General features: G+C 44.0%; 1 protein-coding gene and 1 long non-coding RNA gene across 4 annotated transcripts; one reads left to right on the plus strand and one right to left on the minus strand.

The window, feature by feature from the left end:
• Positions 1 to 1,233: 1,233 nt before the first annotated feature.
• Positions 1,234 to 21,907, minus strand: LOC141096620 (uncharacterized). Of its 3 annotated transcripts, none has more exons than XR_012233726.1 (2): positions 21,779 to 21,907; positions 1,234 to 2,060 (listed from the first exon to the last, which is right to left on the minus strand). It is a non-coding gene; the product is annotated as an uncharacterized lncRNA (long non-coding RNA). The 3 variants fall into 3 exon arrangements; XR_012233727.1 differs by lacking the exon at positions 21,779 to 21,907 and adding an exon at positions 18,514 to 18,581; XR_012233728.1 differs by lacking the exon at positions 21,779 to 21,907 and adding an exon at positions 11,494 to 11,551.
• GSX1 (GS homeobox 1) lies at positions 5,041 to 7,039 on the plus strand. Its single transcript, XM_073583350.1, has 2 exons — positions 5,041 to 5,510; positions 6,345 to 7,039. The coding sequence occupies exons 1-2, from the start codon at positions 5,135 to 5,137 to the stop codon at positions 6,704 to 6,706; spliced, it is 738 nt and encodes a 245-aa protein (XP_073439451.1). The 5' UTR covers positions 5,041 to 5,134; the 3' UTR covers positions 6,707 to 7,039.
• Positions 21,908 to 22,414: the final 507 nt, after the last annotated feature.

The raw sequence follows: 22,414 nt of genomic DNA on the forward strand, positions 1-22,414 counted from the left end.
ACTTGTGTGAGCTGTGTGTGTGTGTGAGCTACTTGTGTGAGCTGTGTGTGTGAGTTACTTGTGTGAGCTGTGTGTGTGAGCTTCTTGTGTGAGCTGTGTGTGTGTGTGTGATATGTGTGAGCTACTTGTGTGTGAGCTGTGTGTGTGTGTGTGTGTGTGTGTGAGCTACTTGTGTGAGCTGTGTGTGTGTGTGTGAGCTACTTGTGTGAGCTGTGTGTGTGTGTGAGTTACTTGTGTGAGCTGTGTGTGTGTGTGTGTGTGTGAGCTACTTGTGTGAGCTGTGTGTGTGAGTTACTTGTGTGAGCTGTGTGTGTGAGCTTCTTGTGTGAGCTGTGTGTGTGTGTGAGCTACTTGTGTGAGCTGTGTGTGTGTGTGAGTTACTTGTGTGAGCTGTGTGTGTGTGTGTGAGCTACTTGTGTGAGCTGTGTGTGTGAGTTACTTGTGTGAGCTGTGTGTGTGAGCTTCTTGTGTGAGCTGTGTGTGTGTGATATGTGTGAGCTACTTGTGTGTGAGCTGTGTGTGTGTGTGTGTGTGTGTGTGTGAGCTACTTGTGTGAGCTGTGTGTGTGTGTGTGAGCTACTTGTGTGAGCTGTGTGTGTGTGTGTGTGAGTTACTTGTGTGAGCTGTGTGTGTGTGAGCTACTTGTGTGAGCTGTGTGTGTGTGTGTGAGTTACTTGTGTGAGCTGTGTGTGTGTGTGTGAGCTACTTGTGTGAGCTGTGTGTGTGAGTTACTTGTGTGAGCTGTGTGTGTGAGCTTCTTGTGTGAGCTGTGTGTGTGTGTGTGTGTGTGTGATATTTGTGAGCTACTTGTGTGTGAGCTGTGTGTGTGTGTGTGTGTGTGTGTGTGTGTGATATGTGTGAGCTACTTGTGTGTGAGCTGTGTGTGTGTGTGTGTGTGTGTGTGTGTGAGCTACTTGTGTGTGTGAGCTGTGTGTGTGTTACTTGTGTAAGCTGTGTGTGTGAGCTACTTGTGTGAGCTGTGTGTGTGTGTGTGTTTGATACGTGTGAGCTGTGTGTGAGCTACTTGTGTGAGCTGTGTGATACGTGTGTATGTGTGAGCTAAAGCAAAAGTTGGCACAACCTGCCAATGTTCTATGATTTGGGTGAGGACATTCATTGTATGTTGGTTGGTGAATTTTTTTTTTTCTGCCAGGGCTGCTTTTTGGTCTCAGTCCGGCCCTGAATGGGGGTGTAGTGTAAGTATTTTGACGCATGTAAAAATAGACAAAAGACTCATGGTTATATCTTTTTTTAATCAGCAATCATAGGCAGAAATAATCTTATGGCAGAGTAAGTGCTATATAATGTTACACCCGTCCTGATTTCTGTGAAACAAACCCTTTTTGACATGGATTAAATTTAGGCTGTGTGATGGCAACCTGTATCCTGTGCGGCAGAATGTGGTGATGGTACCTATGAGCAATGGGAAAGAAAGGAATAAAAAATATAAATTAAAAAAAGAAGAAACCACATAATGTCATAACTAGGAGAGTGAGTAAAAAATGGGCATGCATTCAGTCCATTCCGCCCATGTTTTCTGAAAGCAGCAGCTTTTCTCCTATAGTCCTGGGCATGGATGAGGCTGCGCTATGATATGAATATTAGAACCTGCGCTGGTGTTGAGCTGTTCCTGCAGCACATGGCACAGAACACAGTCTTGCCATTGACTCCTGCAGCACTGTCTCCATCCTTCAAGCATCGGAGCTGTTGGATGAGTTTTGATTTGCTTCAATCCATAATTGCACAACAATCCTTCTGCAACATTTTGCCACAAAAAACAGATGCCATTGTCCACCCTCCCATTAGAAAGTGCCATAGGCTTTGAAGATTTTTTTCTCTATTTAATGGCTGTAAAGTGAAAGAAAATGTCTTCCTATTACTTAATTCAATCATAGAAAGAAAGCTTGGTAAAAAAAAAAAAAAAAAAAGCCCACGGATTTTGCCCAAAGTGTGACAGAGTTCTCTTTGTGTTTGCTTATCCTCTGCTGTCACACACTTTAATTCGCTTCTCTTTATCTTGCATTCAAAACTTTCTTCAATGACATTCAATAAGGTCCAGGCTGAAGAAGAAGAAGAAAAAAAAAACTGGTTATTTTTTGAGATATTCTTCCCAGTGGCTTTGCCTGGGTGTCCATTCATTGGGGGGAGTTAACTCTTTTCCCCCCAGGCGCCTCAAACTGGTCCATTGCCTGAGGCTGGGGAGGACTGCAGGTGCAGAACTGGTCCTCATAGCCCTCCTATACAGAATATCCCTGCTTATCCATCTTCTCAGCATCAGTCCATCAATTATGCAAAGCGATGGGTTTTGTGTGGCTTAATAGCCCATATCATGATTAATATGTATTACCTGTTAAACAGATTTATATATACTAATGCCCTCTAAATGAATATATTATATGGAGGTCTCTGTGGAGTGACCATTATGTGCTGGATTCGAGCCTGGAAACCTTTTTTTTTCCTGCAACATGTTTCATTTATTGCAAATGCAATACATTTATTTACTGCATTTATACAAAGTCTGAAATATTCTATCGAAAAAAACAGTGACTGTAGCAAATAGATGGCATCCAGTAAAGATTCACTGCCCATCGGGGGCTTCATGTATAGAGATGCTGAACATCCACCCATATAGCTCAGACCGATCTCTGGACCCTCAAAATCTGGAAGAAATGGACACCAATGTCTGTTGTCGGGGCTTTAACAGATTCTTACTACCGACTGGGATAATAAAACTAGAGAAATTGATTAATACTATACAACAGAAGAATAAAATGTGCTTCGAAGTAGGATTCATGCAGGTATTTCAGTAGGTTGCTGGGAGTAAAGAAAGATGATGATGATGAGGATGATACTCTTATTTATTCTAATTAATCATAGTAAGAAAGAGCAATATTGTAAACCTATGTAATAGTAGTAAAATAATAACATGTCATATAAACTGTTCATGGCAATATAGAATGGATTATTGGCACACAAGGAAAACATAATGCAAATAATAATAATAATAATAATGACGATGAAAACTCATTCAGCTGAGAAGTTTATGTGATAATAATGATCATAATAATTCATTATAAATGTTAAAAGTGAGGATGATGAAAAGTTATTAAGGTGAGAAGCATAAGCTAAGGGCAGTAATAATAATCATAATAGTAATAACAATAGTAATAAATATTAAAAATGATTGAAAAGTGACTCAGCTGTTAAGGACAGTAATAATAATATTAATAATAATAGGCAGAGAAAATTGCATCTAGCATCAAATAAGATGATATTGTTGAAAAGCCGCAATACTGGTATTATAATCCGAATGAGATGAAGGATGAGAAGTAACACTGCGAAATGAGGGACCTGACAACACTAGTAGTAAAATTATGACAAGTTCTAAACTGTTTATAGCACATATGACACTGTAGGATTGATTGCTGGCACACAAGGAAGACATAATAACAATGATGTTATTATTGCATAATACCTCTTCTGTGCTCAGGAGGCTGAATAATAATAATAATAATAATAATAATAATAATAATAATAATAAATAGTAGCAATGACACAAATGGTAACAGTTGCAGTTACACTGTGTCAGGGATATAATATAACTTGCTAATAGGCTAGTATAGATTATAGGAGTAATAAATAATTAATAGGTATAAGTAGTAGTAGAGCTGAGATGACTTGCAGTGATAGTGGGAGTAGTAGTTCCAGCTGTGTGTGTTATTGCTCAGGGTACAATAGAGGGCATGGTAGTACTACAGTAAGCTGCATATAATGTAGGGTGACTGGGGCACCCATCCAGGAGGGTAGGATAGGGGGCACCCATCCAGAAGGCAGGATAGGGGGAACCCATCCAGGAGGGTAGGATGGGGGGCACCCATCCAGGAGGGTAGGACGGGGGGCACCCATCCAGGAGGCAGGATAAGGGGCACCCATCCAGGAGGCAGGATAGGGGGCACCCATCCAGGAGGGTAGGATGGGGGGCACCCATCCAGGAGGGTAGGATGGGGGGCACCCATCCAGGAGGCAGGATAGGGGGCACCCATCCAGGAGGGTAGGATGGGGGGCACCCATCCAGGAAGGCAGGATAGGGGGCACCCATCCAGTAGGCAGGATAGGGGGCACCCATCTAGGAGGCAGGATAGGGGGCACCCATCCAGGAGGCAGGATAGGGGGCACCCATCCAGGAGGCAGGATAGGGGGCACCCATCCAGGAGGCAGGATAGGGGGCACCCATCCAGGAGGCAGGATAGGGGGCACCCATCCAGGAGGCAGGATAGGGGGCACCCATCCAGGAGGCAGGATAGGGGGCACCCATCCAGGAGGGTAGGATGGGGGGCACCCATCCAGGAGGCAGGATAGGGGGTACCCATCCAGGAAGGTAGGATAGGGGGCACCCATCCAGGAGGGCAGGATAGGGGGCACCCATCCAGGAGGCAGGATAGGGGGCACCCATCCAGGAGGCAGGATAGGGGGCACCCATCCAGGAGGCAGGATAGGGGGCACCCATCCAGGAGGCAGGATAGGGGGCACCCATCCAGGAGGCAGGATAGGGGGCACCCATCCAGGAGGGTAGGATGGGGGGCACCCATCCAGGAGGCAGGATAGGGGGCACCCATCCAGGAAGGCAGGATAGGGGGCACCCATCCAGGAGGGTAGGATGGGGGCACCCATCCAGGAGGCAGGATCGGGCCCATATATCCATTCTACAGGTGGCTGAGTAATGTCACATGGGCCTGACCCTCAGCACGGTTTTTATTAATATCAAACGGTGTTTTCTTCTAGGAGGGATCGGGTGAACCTGCTTATATTCAGCAGCAGAGAGAAAAGAATATTAAATAGCTGGGAATAGCCCAATAAATCCCAGGGAGAGGGGAGCGAGGGTGGGAGCCGCCTGGTAAGGCGTGGGTGGGGTGGACAAGAATAGAGTACATTATGCAGTTCATTTAGTTAACAAGTGAAATAATGAAGAAGCGTGCAGAGGGAATGCCAAGAGAAAGGGCACAAAAAGGCTATTGAGGGCGCTGTCGTCGCCGTCCCCCGGAGGGAGCGCTATATAAGGGTGGGGAGCGGGGATTCAGCACCACACTCGTGGCCAGCACCCGCAGCCTGGACACTCAGCTGACCGGCCGCACTCATGCCTCGCTCATTCCTAGTGGATTCCCTCATCCTCAGGGAAGCCAGCGACAAGAAGGAGGAGAGCAGCCCTCCGCTCTTCCCGTATGCCATGCACCCTGCCGGCCCCCTGCACGGTCTGTCCGCCGGCCACTCCAGGAAAGCCGGCCTGCTGTGCGTGTGCTCCATGTGTGTGACGGCGTCCCAGCTCCACGCGCCGCCGCCGGGCATCCCACTCCTCAAAGCCTCCTTCTCCTCCTTCAGCTCCCAGTGCTGCCCCACGGCTCTGGGAAGGCAGCACACAGGCTCCTCAGCCCTAAGCCTGGCCCATGCCCCGACCCTCTACCAGGCGTCCTACCCCGTCCCAGACCCGAGGCAATTCCACTGCGTCTCCGTCGGTAAGTCCTGCTGATCACTCGGTTTCCTTCCTTTTTTCCTCCTTTTCTCTGTTTTCATGACTCGCAGCTTACTTTATAGAGACTCCTTTAATAGGGGGGTATATAGTGTCTATGCCTGAAAGTGGAGGTAATGTTTAGCTACTTGTTCATTGGCGAGATGAATGTTATTGATAAAATGCTGCTGGCTAATGTGACTGTGGACGAGGAGCAGACGGGGGTCAAGTTTCGGAAACTTTTCTTGGCTGCCTGCCAGGAGTGGAGATGAGTGATTAGCCTCATATCTTCTCACGTCACGGTTATCACTGTGTGCTGCACAGTCCTGCTCATTAACCACTTCGTGCCTCCGTTATTCTCACGTCACGGTTATCACTGTGTGTGCTGCACAGTCCTGCTCATTAACCACTTCTTGCCTCCGTTATTCTCACGTCACGGTTATCACTATGTGCTGCACAGTCCTGCTCATTAACCACTTCTTGCCTCCGTTATTCTCACGTCACGGTTATCACTATGTGCTGCACAGTCCTGCTCATTAACCACTTCGTGCCTCCGTTATTCTCACGTCACGGTTATCACTGTGTGTGCTGCACAGTCCTGCTCATTAACCACTTCTTGCCTCCGTTATTCTCACGTCACGGTTATCACTGTGTGTGCTGCACAGTCCTGCTCATTAACCACTTCTTGCCTCCGTTATTCTCACGTCACGGTTATCACTATGTGCTGCACAGTCCTGCTCATTAACCACTTCGTGCCTCCGTTATTCTCACGTCACGGTTATCACTGTGTGTGCTGCATAGTCCTGCTCATTAACCACTTCTTGCCTCCGTTACTTCACAGACAGCCCCTCCGGCCAGTTCCCCAGCAGTAAGCGGATGCGCACCGCTTTCACCAGCACTCAGCTCCTGGAGCTGGAGAGAGAATTCGCCTCCAACATGTACCTGTCCAGACTGAGGCGCATTGAGATCGCCACTTACCTCAACCTCTCCGAGAAACAGGTGAAAATCTGGTTCCAGAACCGAAGAGTAAAGCACAAGAAGGAAGGAAAGAGCGGCGCCCACCGGAGCAGCCCCCACAGCTGCAAGTGTTCCTCCTTCCCATCCACAAAGTGCCTGGAGGATGAAGAGGAGGAGGAGGAGGACCTGGTCCTGTCACCTTCATCCTCAGAAAAGGAGGACAGAGACCTCTCTCCCAGCCCATAGCTCCCAGACCTACAGACTATTGGCGCTCAGCCTGCTGGTGTGCGGGGGGCGATCTGTATATACACCTCCAGACCCAACTGATGGGGGGAAACTCCATTAAAGTGACACAATACAGGTCTGTTGTTAGCTCCAGGATAGGTGATCAGAGGTGAGAGCTCTCCAGCGGCCGCAGAGACATTGAGCCCCAGATATCAGAAAGAACACTGCCTGAGACTGGCAAAGTGCCCCAATCCTGCCCTGTTCCCCAGCCAACACCGCCTGTCTGTACAATACATGTCTCCTGTATCGTTTCTGTATATGCAAATATTTATTTATTTATGTCAAAGAAATAAAAACACCTTTTTTTTTCAATAAATAAACTGCATCGATGTTTGCTTTTCCGCAGCCGAAATCAAGTAGGATCTTGAGGTCATTTTGTGCCAAAAAGTACAAGGAAATTGTTGGTGCCAGAGGCAAATGAAGGGTTAATTGTAAAGCAGGAGGATTCAGAGAATAGTCCTCTGATAGAAGTAGACTATAGGTAGAATATCACTAATGCGAGTGGAGTATGGGAGGCAAAGGGTTTCCACGGATCATTGGTGCCAGTGACAATCCTTCCAGGGAACAAATATTGGGCACATTAGGTGGAATTCTAAAAATTATTATACATCATATGTCATTATCATTGCAGAATTATTATAGCCAATCAATCTGAGATTCTTGTTGAAAGTTAAACATAATAATAGAGATTTTTGCAGTGATTAAAAAATGTCTGCAGCAAATAAAACCGTAGACAAATGGCAACTCATCTAATCTATTTATCTATCTGTCTGTCTATCTATCCTTTATCTCTCACTAGAAATATATATATCATTTTATCTATCCATCTATCTATTCCATATCTATCTATCATATATCTATTCAGCCATCTATCTAATATCTATATAGCTGTCTATAATTTATCTCTCACTAGAAATAAATATATAATTCTATATATATATATATCTATCTCTAGAAAAAAAATATATAGTGTGTATTTAGTCCTGCCAATAAAGATTCTTTGTATTTAATTCTATCTATAGATCTATCTATCTATCTATCTATCTCATGTCTATCTTTTATCTATCTATCTATCCCATGTCTATCTATCTATCTAGATATATCTATCTATCCCATATCTATCTATCTATCCCATATCTATCTATTTATCTATCCCATATCTATCTATTTATCTATCCCATATCTATCTATTATCTATCTATCATATATCTATTCATCCATCTATCTAATATCTATATATCTGTCTATAATTTATCTCTCACTAGAAATAAATATATATATAATTCTATATATATATATATATATATATATTTATCTAGCTAATATCTATCTATCCCTAGAAAAAAATATATAGTGTGTATTTAGTCCTGCCAATAAAGATTATTTGTATTTAATTCTATCTATAGATCTATCTATTATCTATCTATCCTATATCTATCTATCTATCTATCTATCTATCCCATGTCTATCTTTTATCTATCTATCTATCCCATATCTATCTATCTATTCCATATATATCTATCCCATATCTATCTATCATCTATACATCTATCTATCTCATATCTATCTATTCCATACCTATCTATCGATCTTTCACTAGAAATAGATACATATCACTCTGTCAGTCGAATGTAGAATTTATGCTTATTTTTTATAGGAGCTGCAGATTAGTATATCGTTTTTACAGTGTTTCCCCAGTAAATGCCATCTGTTCCTAGGCTCTTCTGTGTTGCTGTGATAACCCGGTGTAGAAGCAGAGCTGTGCGCCAGGAAGATCTCTGCGCGTAAAGCTCAATACATAGAACGACTTCAGGAAACCTACACTAGACTGCATAGTCTCAGGTCTTAGGAAACAACAGATTATACATACAGAACTCTATACCGAATCAGAGATGTCCAAAAGCGCCGATATCGACCTTCTGCATCTTAGTTGCAGCACAAGAAACTAGCAGTAACAATTCATTTTCCTGAGAGCGAACTCTTTCTTTAATAACATTTGAATACAATATATAGTCTGTAATTTCTAAAACCTGTATCTGAGCTGGAGGCACCTACCCAGATCATTTGTCACAAGCCATGGGGTGAAGCTTGTTACAATGAAATACAGGAGTTCCATTAGAGCCTGACTCTGATTTGCTCTGCTGGGCTACAATTGGCTTCCAATATTGTGGACAGTGGAGAATACATCTGGGAGAGAATAGGTAAGAAACAGGAGGACTGATGTGTGGATAGGCTCCTGCACATTCAGCACTTGCTCATTTAGAGGCTTATGTAAGAAATGGGCTCTGCATACAATCACCCTAATTATTACCTCTCTCTTAAGTACCCCAGTTACTACACTTGACAATCAGATGTCAGTATCTCACTCATTTCCCTGTCTCTTCTTGGGAACAGTGTATGAACTGTTCCCAGTCACCTCTCCCCTTTACAGATTTTGTAGATATAACTGTATTATGTCACCCTTTTTGGAGTAAGTTGTCTCCTTGCAGTGTGAACACAGCACCTGTGACAACGGGAATATTTAGTCAACTAAGGCATTAGGTTACTTTCTTAGTTCTGCACCAAGGTAGCATGCAGTCAGTTTCAGGGATGCATTTGGGAAAAGGTAGATATCCAGTAATGATGGCTCCCATATTCTCACCACCTCCAATCCTTAAAAAGAAGTGAGCAGTGCACCTATCATTATTCATCACATTTATATATTGAGCATTCCCTGGTGGAGATTTCTAGCCTCTGATTGCAAGTATAGCCTGGACAGAGTATGGGGATAGGAAGAAGAATAAGCAATTCCATGCCATACAATTGGCTGTTTCTGGGGAAGCATCAAAATGCCCTAAAGGTATTAGGTACCACTCCGCATCAGAGTCACCATAAATTATCTAATCGTTGACCCTTTGACCCATGATTTGGGGTTAAAACTGCTTGAATGTGGTGGAATGAATTACTCATCTGTCCAGTTCTTTCAGTTTAGATTTTTTTCAACTGTGTTCCCCTTTACTTTGGAGGCTCCTTTGTAAAGTCCTTTATGTGTACCCAAAAGGAAAAAATAGTGCTGTACGTAGAATTATTTTTCCTGGTAAAATGACACCATGACAGAAACCCAACTGCTCCTATTATAATCAATAGGGGCTATGAGGTGTTGTTGACGTCTTATGATAGATTTGGGACTGGCGTCAAACAATAGACTGGAGTTACACACATATGTCCATCCTCTTATGGAATAACTGATGGCAAAACTGATCCAATATTTTTGCATACAAACAGATTTGTATTCTGTGGCATCAAATGTAAAACTGGATGTCTACCTACACTGGATAGAAAAACATTGTATGGGCAATTTTTCTTTCCATAGTGCAAACTACTTGTTATCAGTTATGTCCAACTGGACTGGTTGGACACCACAGATGGATGTGAACACAGCTCATTAAAGCAGACAGCCCACCTTAGCCAGCGATGCCATACTGAGAGCATATGCCATCAATATCTGGTCAATCTGGACTCCCATTTTTGTAGTAATTCTCTACATAGCACCTAGTCAAGGTTTGTCACAATAAGGTAGCATTTCCATTGCATTTGCTGCCCGTTAGGCAGTCCATCAGGGGACTTGTGTCTGAATCCATATGGTAGTCAGAGATTCTTCAATGGAGCCATTGAGGTCAATGAGGCAAACAGAGTCCAGAATATGAAACTTTCAACTCCATTTAGTTTTCTTTTCTGTTGTTTCTAACTTTTTTAGGCATTAGCTTGCTAGCATAAGCTATTGTGTCTTCCTGAAAAAAATAAGGACACCGCCAGAAAAGAGGTCAAATGGATGGAGTGCTAAATGGGGACCAAGAGATGGTGCGTACCCATAGGCCATATGGATGTGTTTGCTAGGAGCTTGTACAGCGACATGCAGAGTCTTATAGCTCACTTCTATAGTGACCCCATCAATAATTTATGGCATATGCAAGTAATGTTCCATATGTAACCTTCTATATAAGCTCTAGATACAATACTTAATTTTATGTTTCCATTGTGACCCACACACGCCTGTCTACAGAGGAATGAAGGATCCAAATCCTACAAAGAATTTACTGGCTCTTAACTCGCTCTTCAGTGGGGTCTGAAACATGGTACCAGCAATGATCAGCTATTTTGAACTCCGGTGCCAGCCGAATGCAAACAGTGAATGGTTGATCTACCGTTCTTAGCAATGACCATTAAACGTTGAACAGAGCCGTGCTCTTTCTGTCCTTGTAATAAAAGCTGTGGAGGGAAAAAGCAAGCAAAATAGGGTGACCCTATTAGGTTGTGTGCCCACGATGGGCTTTTATCCCATTTTTGACCATGCGATTTATAGAAATCTCATATCCACTGTGCTTCTTTTCTATGCTGCATATACTGACCTGTGGTGCGTTTTTCCAATCCGCAACAAGTTAATTTCTCTTGTGGGTATAGTAAGTTTTTTTGTGTGGAATTTCCCCATAAACTTTTATTAGGTGCGGAAAAGCCACAGGAAACGCACCAAAAATGTATGTAACCTGCGCCTGAGAATGTGAAATACCAGAAAGTTTAGCAAAGCACCTTTATTTAAAGCAGAAGAAAAAAACGCAGAGTCAAAAACAAAACGCAATGAAAAAAAACGCAAGTAATCTAATTTACATAACAGGTGCAGAAGTTCTGCAATGTCAAAAACTCACCAAATACTAATCATGGGAACGTAGCCTTAGTGGAGGAGAAAAAGTAAAAAATATTGCAAGGCTCACCTAGGAGATGTAAAAGGTCCAACGACCGCTGCCTCATGGCTGGGGAAGGCCCCCTAGGTAAAATTCACCAAAGGAAAAAAACACTTTAGCTGTGCGCCTGGAAGAACATCTTTTGCTGAAAAAATAGTAGATGTAGGTTTTTTCATTTTATTAGTCAACATGTTTCACCGCCGTACTGGCATCATTTTCAGGTAAAAAACCCAAATAGATCTGATGGGCTTTTGACTTGAAAAAGACAGCAGTAGGGTGTAGAAACACGTTGTCTAATAAAAAAAACCCTTCATCTCCAGACTAGTCAGCCCTCTTTCCATGTTATCACGCCCCTGTTAGCATGATAACATAACTTGCACAAGCAGCATCATTGCGGCTCATGCAAATCTCGTGCATGTGAACTGCTCATTCCGGTAGCGTTCCTGCATCTCTGAAGCCAGGTGTGCGCTTCCCAGCTTCAGAGGCATGCGCTGCGCATGACCGCATGCGCTGCGCCACAGGGGCGTGATAACATGGAAAAATGGCCGACTAGTCCGGGGCAACTAACGCCTAACTTCGACTAGTCAAAGCCCTCATTATCAAAGAAAACGTGGACAACATAAATGCTTTTTTTTATAACTTGTTTTCACGCTATAATGTTACAGTGGGTACGGAAATTATTCAGACCCCTTTCAATGTTTGACTTTTTGTTTCATTGCAGCCATTTGGTAAATTCAAAAAAGTTATTTTTTTTCTCATTAATGTACACTCTGCACGCCATCTTGACGGAAAAAAAACAAAAATGTAGAAATTATTGCAAATTTATTAAAAAAGAAAAACCTGAAATTACGCATGGTAATAAGTATTCAGACCCTTTGCTCAGTAATGAGTAGAAACACCCTTTTGAGCTAGTACAGCCATGAGTCTTCTTTGGAATGATGCAATAAGTTTTTCACACCTGGATTAGGGGATCATCTGCCATTCTTCCTTGCAGATCCTCTCTAGCTCCCTCAGGTTGGATGGTGAACCTTGGTGGACAGCCATTTTCAGGTCTCTCCAGAAATGCTCAATTGGGTCTAGGTCAGGGCTCTGGAATTGGCTTTAGGTCCGAGCTCTGGCTGGGCAAGTCAAGAATAGTCACAGAGTTGTTCTGAAGCCAATCCTTTGTTATTTTAGCTGTGTGCTTAGGGTCATGGTCTTGTTGGAAGATGAAGCTTCGGCCAAGTCTGAGGTCCAGAGCACTCTGGAAGAAGATTTCATCCAGGATATCTCTCTACTTGGCCGCATTGATATTTCCTTGAATTGCAACCAGTCGTCCAGTCCCTGCAGCTGAAAAACACCTCCACAGCATGATGCTGCCACCACCATGTTTCACTGTTGGGATTGTATTGGGCAAGTGATGAGCAGTGCCTGGTTTTCTCCTTAGAATTATAACCAAAAAGTTCTATCTTCGTCTCATCAGACCAGGGAATCTTATTTATCATAGTCTGGGAGTCCTTCATGTGTTTTTTTTAGCAAACTCTATGAGGACTTTCATATGTCTTGCACTGAGGAGAGGCTTCCATCAGGCCACTCTGCCATAAAGGCCCGATTGGTGGAGGGCTGCAGTGATAGTTGACTTTGTGATCTTGGGGTTCTTCTTTACTCTCTCAGCAAGGCTCTTCTCCCATGATTGCTCAATTTGGCTGGAGGGCCATGTCTAGCAAGACTTCTGGTGGTCCCAATCTTCTTCCATTTATGGATCATGGAGGCCACTGTGCTCTTAGGAACCTTGAGTACGGCAGAAATTCTTGCCACAATTCTGTCTCTGAGCTCCTCGGCCAGTTCCTTTGACCTCATGATTCTCATTTGGTCTGACATGCACTGTGAGCTGTGAGGTTGTAAGGAATTGGAAGCTTTATCCCTTTAAGCTCCCTATGATAATGTATATTTATATTCCGTTGCTATGTAATCTTGTTATTATGTTGTGTATATCAAGCTATTGTATATAGGTATCTTCTAGTGTAACGTAGTAATGTACGTGGGCCACTAGATGGGGCACTGAAGTGTATGTAGTACAATGAAGAGTCTAGTGGGCATGCAGATAGTTAACATAGGAGGGGTCACTTAGTTTAAGGGAAGGGAGCTTCCTGGTTAGGTTCAGTGTGGGCAAGGACGCTCATAGAGCTCGGGTGGCCTCTGGCCCAGACAAGTTAGATACTCCACAACGTTTATACAGAAGTGAGTGCCAAGCCATCCAGAAGGTGGGGGGCAGCATCACCACAGCCTGAGCGAGAAACAGTGAAGTTGCTGCAGGCGTGCAAGCAATATAGCTATAGCTACAGAAGTTTATAAGAAGTTACTAGAGAAGAAACTACAAGGCAGGACAGATGGGCGGTGTACTCATCATGTGGCAGTTCCTAGCATGGGCAGATTCCCTCAGAGCCGGGACAAAACGGCCGGGGGAACTCTCAAAGGAAGCCAGTCTGCACAGGGAGAATACCGAGGAGGTGTACAGTGCTGTACAACCTGATTTTGAGCCGTGTAACAGAGCAAGTAAGGGAAGGAAGAAGTGATGTGTGATGTGAATACTGCTGTACATGCTGTACTGGATCTGGATGTATTGCGAAGTTCTGAGAGTAAAGTTTTGTATTTGAATTGTACTTCGGCTGTGTCTCTGATCATTCATCCAAGGCCAAAGGTGACCCCACGAAACGGAGGGTGGACCTCAGCAGCACCAGGAATGTGGAGGCAAGTGTACTACAAGAGCAATGTAGTGTGTTTGTGAAGGGAGGCTAGGGCTCAGGTGCCCCGGTGTCCTTGGCCATGACTACGGCCCTGGCCAACCTTTACAAGGTCTTATATAGATAGGTGTGTACATTTACAAATCAAGTCCTATCAGTTTAATTAAGCACAGCTGGACTCCATTGAAGGAGTAGAACCAGCTTCAAGGAGTATCACAAGGAAATGGACAGCATGTGACGTAAATATGAGTGTCTGAGCAAAGGGTCTGAATACGTATGACCATGTAATATTTCAGTTTTTCTTTTTTAATAAATTTGCAAAAATTTCTACTCTTCTGTTTTTTTTCAGTCAAGATGGGGTACAGAGTTCTGTACCCACTGTATATAGGGCTGATAGGGCAGGGAATTTGCTCATACATAGGTGAATGCTGTTTGGAGAGCATGGGCCCCTGACAGGTTCCCTTTAAGGCTAAACAAACCCTTTAATGAATCCAGTACGATAAGTACCATAGTTTTATTGGAGTTTGATTGGTCCAGAAGAGTCATCAGTCTCTGGTACTCTACTTGCTGTTGTGAAACCTCAACTACTGAGGTTTACTGATGGTCTAGAATCTCAGAATATTGGTATTGTAACCTTTATCTGAAATCAACTGAAAAATAATTGACGTTATGTTCAATGGGAAGTCACCTAAATTGTTTTCTTATATGTCACAGGAATTTCCGACACCAAGAGGCAGTGACTATGTATGAAATCATCAATGTTGTGCTGTTGATATTGGTCTCCAAACAGGACATGGGTCCTTTTTCCTTTTTTCCTTAGTAGTGGATTGATAAGTTAAATCCCACTTCTTTTTGGAAAAATTGCTTCTGTTACGGCAGTCAGATCCCCACTGATGGCACATTGATGGCACATGGATGACATGAGCCAACTAGATCTCATCCATATCTATCATGATCTAGCTGAGATTTGTTGGAGTAAAACGTAAATCAGAATGGTCCTTGCCAAGATTGTAACAATGTCCCGATAGATTTCTTTCTTCCTAAGTCATTGGTCTTTCTATATATTTGAACAAGGTGTCACATTTTTAAATACATTTTTTGTGTTATTGTGGCCAAATATTTACCCCAACGGTTACGTCACCTTGACCATGTAGAATTAGACGCTACAAATAATGCGGAAATTATTAACAGCGTCATCGCAATGACTGATCTATGTGATTATAGTGTTTCCCAGTTCTTCAGGCTGGGGCCGGTAGATTTCTCTGAAGCTAAAAAGTGCAGTTTTGCCCCCTTTTGCAGCTGAACAAGGGAACCTTTGATGTGATAGATTAATATACAACTGTTCTGATGCTCAGCCGGCTTGCTGCAGTGTTGAAAGTAGTCTACGACTGGATTAGAGCTTCTCAAACCAGTCCTTGAGGACTACACACAATCCGGGATTTGGAGCTTTTCTTTACAATAGTGTTCAAGCAGACATATATGTAAATTCCAGACATTAGTGCTCCCCGAGGGCTACTAGGAACGGCACAGTGGTACATGATCAAGGCCAGCTCTATACACAGCTAAGGAGTCAACACAGAACTTTCTCAAGATCTAAATTAACAAATATTAGGCTGCAGAAACTTATAACATCGGATGATGACTTATTTGTAGATACTGTGCTAAAAAATTAAAAGCTGACGTAATGTGTTTGGCAATATTTCACTCTAAATAGCTGGTATCTAAGTGTCTTCCAGCTCATTCAGAAGGTTACCACTGTGGTAAATCAGTGTCTGCTGATTGTCTGCAGCGGTATTCTGAAGTCCTCCACCACAAGAGCAAGCGAGAAGACAGTCAAGAGAGGTGGAAGTGCACCAGGTGAGAATGCAGGGTTTTCTTTTAAAGGGAACCTGTCAACTGTTTCATTCTGCCCAAATATTGGGCAGGTTGGACCCCGGCTGTAGGATTGCAGTCCTGCATGTGTTACTATGAAATGCTGTGTTAATTCAGAGAAAACCTACTATGAAAAGCCAACAGATGAATATTCATCCCAAGGCGTGTTCCCAGCGGCTTCTCCCAACCTTGTTCTCCATGACTGACAGGTCTCCGTATACACACACATATATAGAGAGACCTGTCATGTAGGAGAGACCTGAAAATTTAATTTTCAGTTTTTAACTCAAGTCATACTTTTCAGATGACCTGTCACTTGCCATAAATATGTATTTTTTTTTACCTGGTGTAAATGCCGATCTTCTGAATATGGAGATGTTTTTATTTTGTTCCTTTGCTTCCCTGATACAACCCTCTTTTCCCTGTATGGAAATTAGGCCTTTTTAGCCAAGTGGGCGTGATCATCAACTCTTGCCTATAAGAGTCATCCCAAGGTCCATGCCCAGTTATCTAAAATGACTAAGGGCATGAATCAGCACTACATTTTTGACAATTTTGGTAAGTGAATCTCTCAATTTGTGACTTTTTGAGCTGCAATATATGCGTGAAATGATCTAAAAGTTGTCTTTTTTTTGTATTTTTATGTCAGTGTGGCTTTTTGAAATTTGTTTGACTGATTTATCAATTCCGACTTTTTAAAAATTTGCAAAATTTAGAGCAAATGTGCTAGAGTTTGTCCCTGGATAGGATTTTATGTCTGCAGGTTATTTTCCCGCAACTTTTGCGCCACTTTACACAACGTGCAAGTTTTTGGTCTATAAGGCCTCATTCACACGTCAGTATTTTTGCATCAGTGTTTGTATACCAAAACCAGGAGTGGAACTTACAGAAAAAAACTATAACTGAAAGACTGACACATGTTCTCTGTTTTGGAGACACTCCTGGTCTTGGCATACAAATACTGATGAAATACTAATCAAAAATACTGACGTGTGAAGTAGACCTAAGTTTGCAAAAAAGGGGCAAAGAAAATTAAAAAAAAAAAGGATTTTTGATTTTGCACAAAATTCATGAAGCACTTTGAAGAATTTGGTGCCAAAAATAGCAATGAATAGCACGAGACAAAAAAAAAACCAAAACAAAAGTGACTTTAAAAATAAATAGCGTAAAAGAAAAATAGTGGCTTAGATTTATATACAGTAATCCGAGGCCAGATCTCATAGAATGGAGAGGAGCAAAAACAAAAGAAAAACATTACTAGATTCAGGAGAACAGCGACCTTCGCATCATGTTGCAAAAAACTACAAAATGATGCAAGTGACAGGTCCTCGTTAAGTTACAGATAATTAGGTTGGAATAGATTTCTTATAAGGCCACATAATAGCATGGCCAAATATCAGACTGGAATAGTGAGGTCCCAGACATGTCCTCCCGTAAATGTTGTTTACATGCTTTACTTTGGACACAGATTGGCTTATTTTCTCCACAAGACTTCAGTAATACACTTTATCACTTAGGCCTCTTTCACACTTCAGTTTTTTACAATCAGTCACAATCCGCCAGGTTTTGAAAAAAAACGGATCCGCAATTTTTTTTTGAGGATCCGTTTTTTCCCCATTGACTTGCATTATGGGCGGATTGTGACGGATTGCCGTCCGTTGCATCCGTTTTTAATGCGGATCCGCCAAAAGTTGCTGTCCGTTACCATCCTCAAAGATTTCAAAACGGAGCTTGCAACGTTTTTTTTTCTGGCGGATCCTCCAGACACTGTTTTAACCCGAAATTCTTTCTGGCTGTCGGATCTCTCTCTCTCTCTCTCTCTCCCCCCTTTTCCAGGCTGCGATTCCTTTAAAAATCTGCATTTCTCGGATCCGTCAAAAAAACAGATGGGTGGCATCCTTTGTCATCAATTCTACAACGGATCCGCCATCCGTCCTTTTGGCGGATTATGACTGATGCAAAAAACTGAAGTGTGAAAGAGGCCTTAGCTGGAAGGTTAAAAGTTCCAGTAGTCACATGCATGGCATGATAGAAGGCAATATTTAAGGCTGGGTTCTTCTCACGCAAGTCTTAGACACAAAGGCTCCATATCGCAGCATCCAGGAGGATGTCCGCACTTGCTGACAGTAGGGCATATCAGGTTATGGTATAATGTGTCCTCTACTGAAATATGGAGCATGTACCAAGAGGAGCTCACTGAGCCGGAAGTGAGTCTGTTTGGTCCAAAACGTAATTGGTAAAAATCATTCTATGCTCAGTATGTTAGTTAGCAAAACCAAAGGAAAAAACAATGTATGCATATACCCTAATAAAAATAAATAAGTAAAAAAGCAAGTGCATTAAATAACATAGGGTACTTAGTAAACACTATTTTGATCAAAAAAGTATAAAGCTGTCCCACCACGGCAAGGTGTACCCATTTGAGACAGTAACTACACTAACGGTTAAAACCTACCTAGTGTGAATAGTAGCAGAGTCTCTGGGTCCCAAACGGACACCCAGCTTCAGAGGGACTAAATAAACTACACAGCTCAGTAGAATGGAGGCCACACCCTATTTGTACTGAATACAAAAATGCTGAAGAAAAAACAAAAAAACTGAACTGAAGTAGAATTGAATGACATGCATGATGTAAAAGCATGTTCACATTGGCCATAAAAGCAAGCAAAACCTACATATATACAGATCTGGCAAAAAATTACGAGAACATAGCACAGTTTTATAAAAATCAGCTTCTCTACATGTCTGACAGCCATTCCATTCCAGTGTCAGTTGAATTCCAACCAGAGTGCACCTCATTCTACTTAATGTCTTGGACCCGTAACATTGCCAATAAAGAAAGAAGACAATTTTTCCACAAGATAAGCGAGTGCTGTCTATTTCTTCTCGCTTGTAATCGTTGATATTGTGTCTGGCACCCGATATCTTCAGGTACAGCCTGCAAGTATTTCATCCCCTACCAACCATTAAGCGTTCTGGCTCCTACAGACCAGTTAGACCAGGAGTCTCAAACTCGGCAGAGTAAATGGGCCGCACATAAAAAAAAATTTAAGCTGGCGGGCCGCATTCCTTTCAAACTTAATACAGTTACAATTGATAGCGGTATCTAAGGGGTTAAACGGCTGCGATCAGTGCTAATGTGGCGCCCCTGAGGCTCAGTCGCCACAGAGGTACTGCACCTTCTCCTAAGGTAAATTATAACAGCAATGATACAGAGCTGCATCCTGAATGTATTATATATCTCTCCATATAGGTGTCGCTCTGAGTGGACAAACTAGGATCAATCGCTGGTATATACGAGGATGTGGAAACCACAAAAATGCGACCACAGATCCATATTGATAAGATTGCAGATTCTCTTTATTAAATTATGGACAAGACAAGACAAAAATGGGGAACATATGCGAAGAGCAATCACAAAGTGCAATAGTGTAAATGCTGACACGAGCAAAAGCCTGCCCCAGTCAACCTGAGCTAACATATTAACGGGTTAATGTACATATTTGACTACTCCATACAAAGAGCAACCGTTACAATTGATAGCGGTATCTAAGGGGTTAAACGGCCGCGATCAGTGCTAATGTGGCGCCCCTGAGGCTCAGTCGCCACAGAGGTACTGCACCTTCTCCTAAGGTGTAGTGCCCCACCACCTAGGTAAATTGGGAGCTCCTTTCCACACTCCAACACCTGAACCCACACACAGGATTCAGCAATGGACCAGATTGCGGCTCCATGCTAAGGCCTGTTTCACACTTCCGTTTTTGTGTCCTCCAAACGGATCCGTTTCCGTTTTTTTGACGGAAACTGATGCAAACGGATCCGTTTTTTCAAAACGGATCCGTTTTTTTGACGGATCCGCGGTAACCGCTAATGGAAGTCTATGGGACAAAAAAACGGATCCTGAAAAAAAATGGCGGATCCGTTTTTTTACGGAAACCAACGGATTTTGACGGATTTGAAAAAACGGAAGTGTGAAACAGGCCTTAGAGGATAGCAGAGCACCTTTCGTGGTCCCTGGCTTCGTAACACGAGATGTGCTGGGAGGTGGGTGGAGTTAGATATAAAAGAGTGGGAAAGTTTAGAATTACAGGTCAGTCTGACGGGAGGTCAAGGCGGAGGAAGACAGTCAGTCAGGAGAGGCTGAGGACTGGTCTTAGTGGAACGAGCTCCCTAGGAGAGGAGAGAGAGGAAGGAGTGCTGCGGCTGCCTCAGTGACCTGAGCCAGCTGGCACGGGAAAGGAACAGAAGGAGAAAGATGTAGAACTGCAACCTAAGCTTCCATAAGAGAGAGAGAAGGAACAGCGCGGAACGAAGGAGTAGGAGAACAGAGAGGAGTTGTGGGTTGGAAGAGGAACCCTGCCTATAGGTTCTCAGCGCAAGGCCGGGGCCCGGTCCCCGAGGTTGTATGGACACTTATGGTTCTGCAGCAGACACCGGTGGAGTAGTAGGCTGTAAATGCACTACTCCGATCCAAGACTTGGGGCACAACAGCAACTGAATAGAGAACCAGGACTCTGGAGAAAGGGAGTCCCCGAGAGAGGCTACAGCTGTCTATCATACAAGTAGAGTTGTTAGGAACATCTGACAGGAGGAACTTCAGAGTACCACGGTACTGGAGCTCTTCACACTAAAAGGCGCAATAGAGGAGTCGTTCAGGAGAGGTACATGTTGGCGGAGTGTTGGAGAGGAGAATCCTGACTTGCCCGGGAGGTTGATTGAGTCTCTACCCCGGAGGACACGGCACAGAGGCAGGCACCAGTGTGTACCACGAACTGTGAGTAAAGCCCTGGTGTCGCAATATGGAGCGGCGCACTCCTCCTCTCTTCTAGCGTGAGCAGTGGCATAACTACAAAGTTATGGGCCCTGGTGCCATGCCAAAATACACGCACATCTCCACTCCGTACACTTCATACACACGTGGCTCCGCTCCATACACCTCGTACACACGTGGCTCTGCACACAACACATGCACCTCTGCTCCGTACACTTCATATTCACAAGGCACCGCTCCGTACACACACATCTCCGCTCCGTACACCTCGTACACATGTGGCTCTGCTCCGTACACCTCGTACACACGTGGCTCTGCACACCTCATACACATGCGGCTCTGCTCTGTACACCTCGTACACATATGGCTCTGCTCCGTACACCTCGGTCCTCGTACACACACGGCTCCGCTCCGTACACCTCGTACACACTCAGCTCCGCTCCGTACACCTCGTACACACTCAGCTCCGCTCCGTACACCTCGTACACACTCAGCTCCGCTCCGTACACCTCGTACACACTCAGCTCCGCTCCGTACACCTCGTACACACTCAGCTCCGCTCCGTACACCTCGTACACACTCAGCTCCGCTCCGTACACCTCGTACACACTCAGCTCCGCTCCGTACACCTCGTACACACTCAGCTCCGCTCCGTACACCTCGTACACACTCGGCTCCGCTCCGTACACCTCGTACACACTCGGCTCCGCTCCGTACACCTCGTACACACTCGGCTCCGCTCCGTACACCTCGTACACACTCGGCTACGCTCCGTACACCTTGGTCCTCGTACACACATGGCTCCGCTCCATACATCATGTACACACTCAGCTCTGCTCCGTACACCTCGGTCCTCGTACACACACGGCTCCGCTCCATACACCTCGTACACACTCGGCTCTACTACATCCACCCTATAAACCCGTCCTCACCCCACACATAAACTTACCGGCATCCAGCGCCATGATAACCAGCACAGACATTAGCGTCATCCATCCTGCATACACTGAAGCCCCTGATCATGTGACCTCTCACTCCTCCCCTCCTGTGACCTCATCACAGGTCCTGTGCACATAGCCATCTCACACTCCTAATGCGTGCCACTGCCTTCCCCCTTCTACCTACCTCAGGGAGTGCTACGTGGTGCACCGCGGGCCGCAGATGACTGCTTCAGGGGCCGCGTGTTTGAGACCTCTGAGTTAGACGCTCCTAATCAACTCATTACCTGCAGTAAAGACAGCTGACTTACATAGTCACCTTTATAAAAGAGTCCTGTCCACAGACGCAATCAGTCAGACTCTAACCTCTACAACATGGGCAAGACCAAACAGCTTTCTAAGGATGTCAGGGACAAGATCATAGACCTTCACTAAGCTGGAATGGGCTCAAAACCATAAGTAAGACGCTGAGTGAGAAGGAGACAGCTGTTGGTGCAATAGTAAGAAAATAGAAGAAATACAAAATGACTGTCAATTGACATTGATCTGGGGCACCATGCAAAATCTCACCTTGTGGGGTATCCTTGATCATGAGGACAGTGAGACATCAGCCTAAAGCTACACGGGGAGAAATTTGTTAAAGATCT

Source organism: Dendrobates tinctorius, unplaced genomic scaffold (genome assembly GCF_039654945.1).
Source record: "Dendrobates tinctorius isolate UK_male_01 unplaced genomic scaffold, ASM3965494v1 ptg000075l, whole genome shotgun sequence".
Taxonomy (NCBI): Eukaryota; Metazoa; Chordata; class Amphibia; order Anura; family Dendrobatidae; genus Dendrobates; species Dendrobates tinctorius.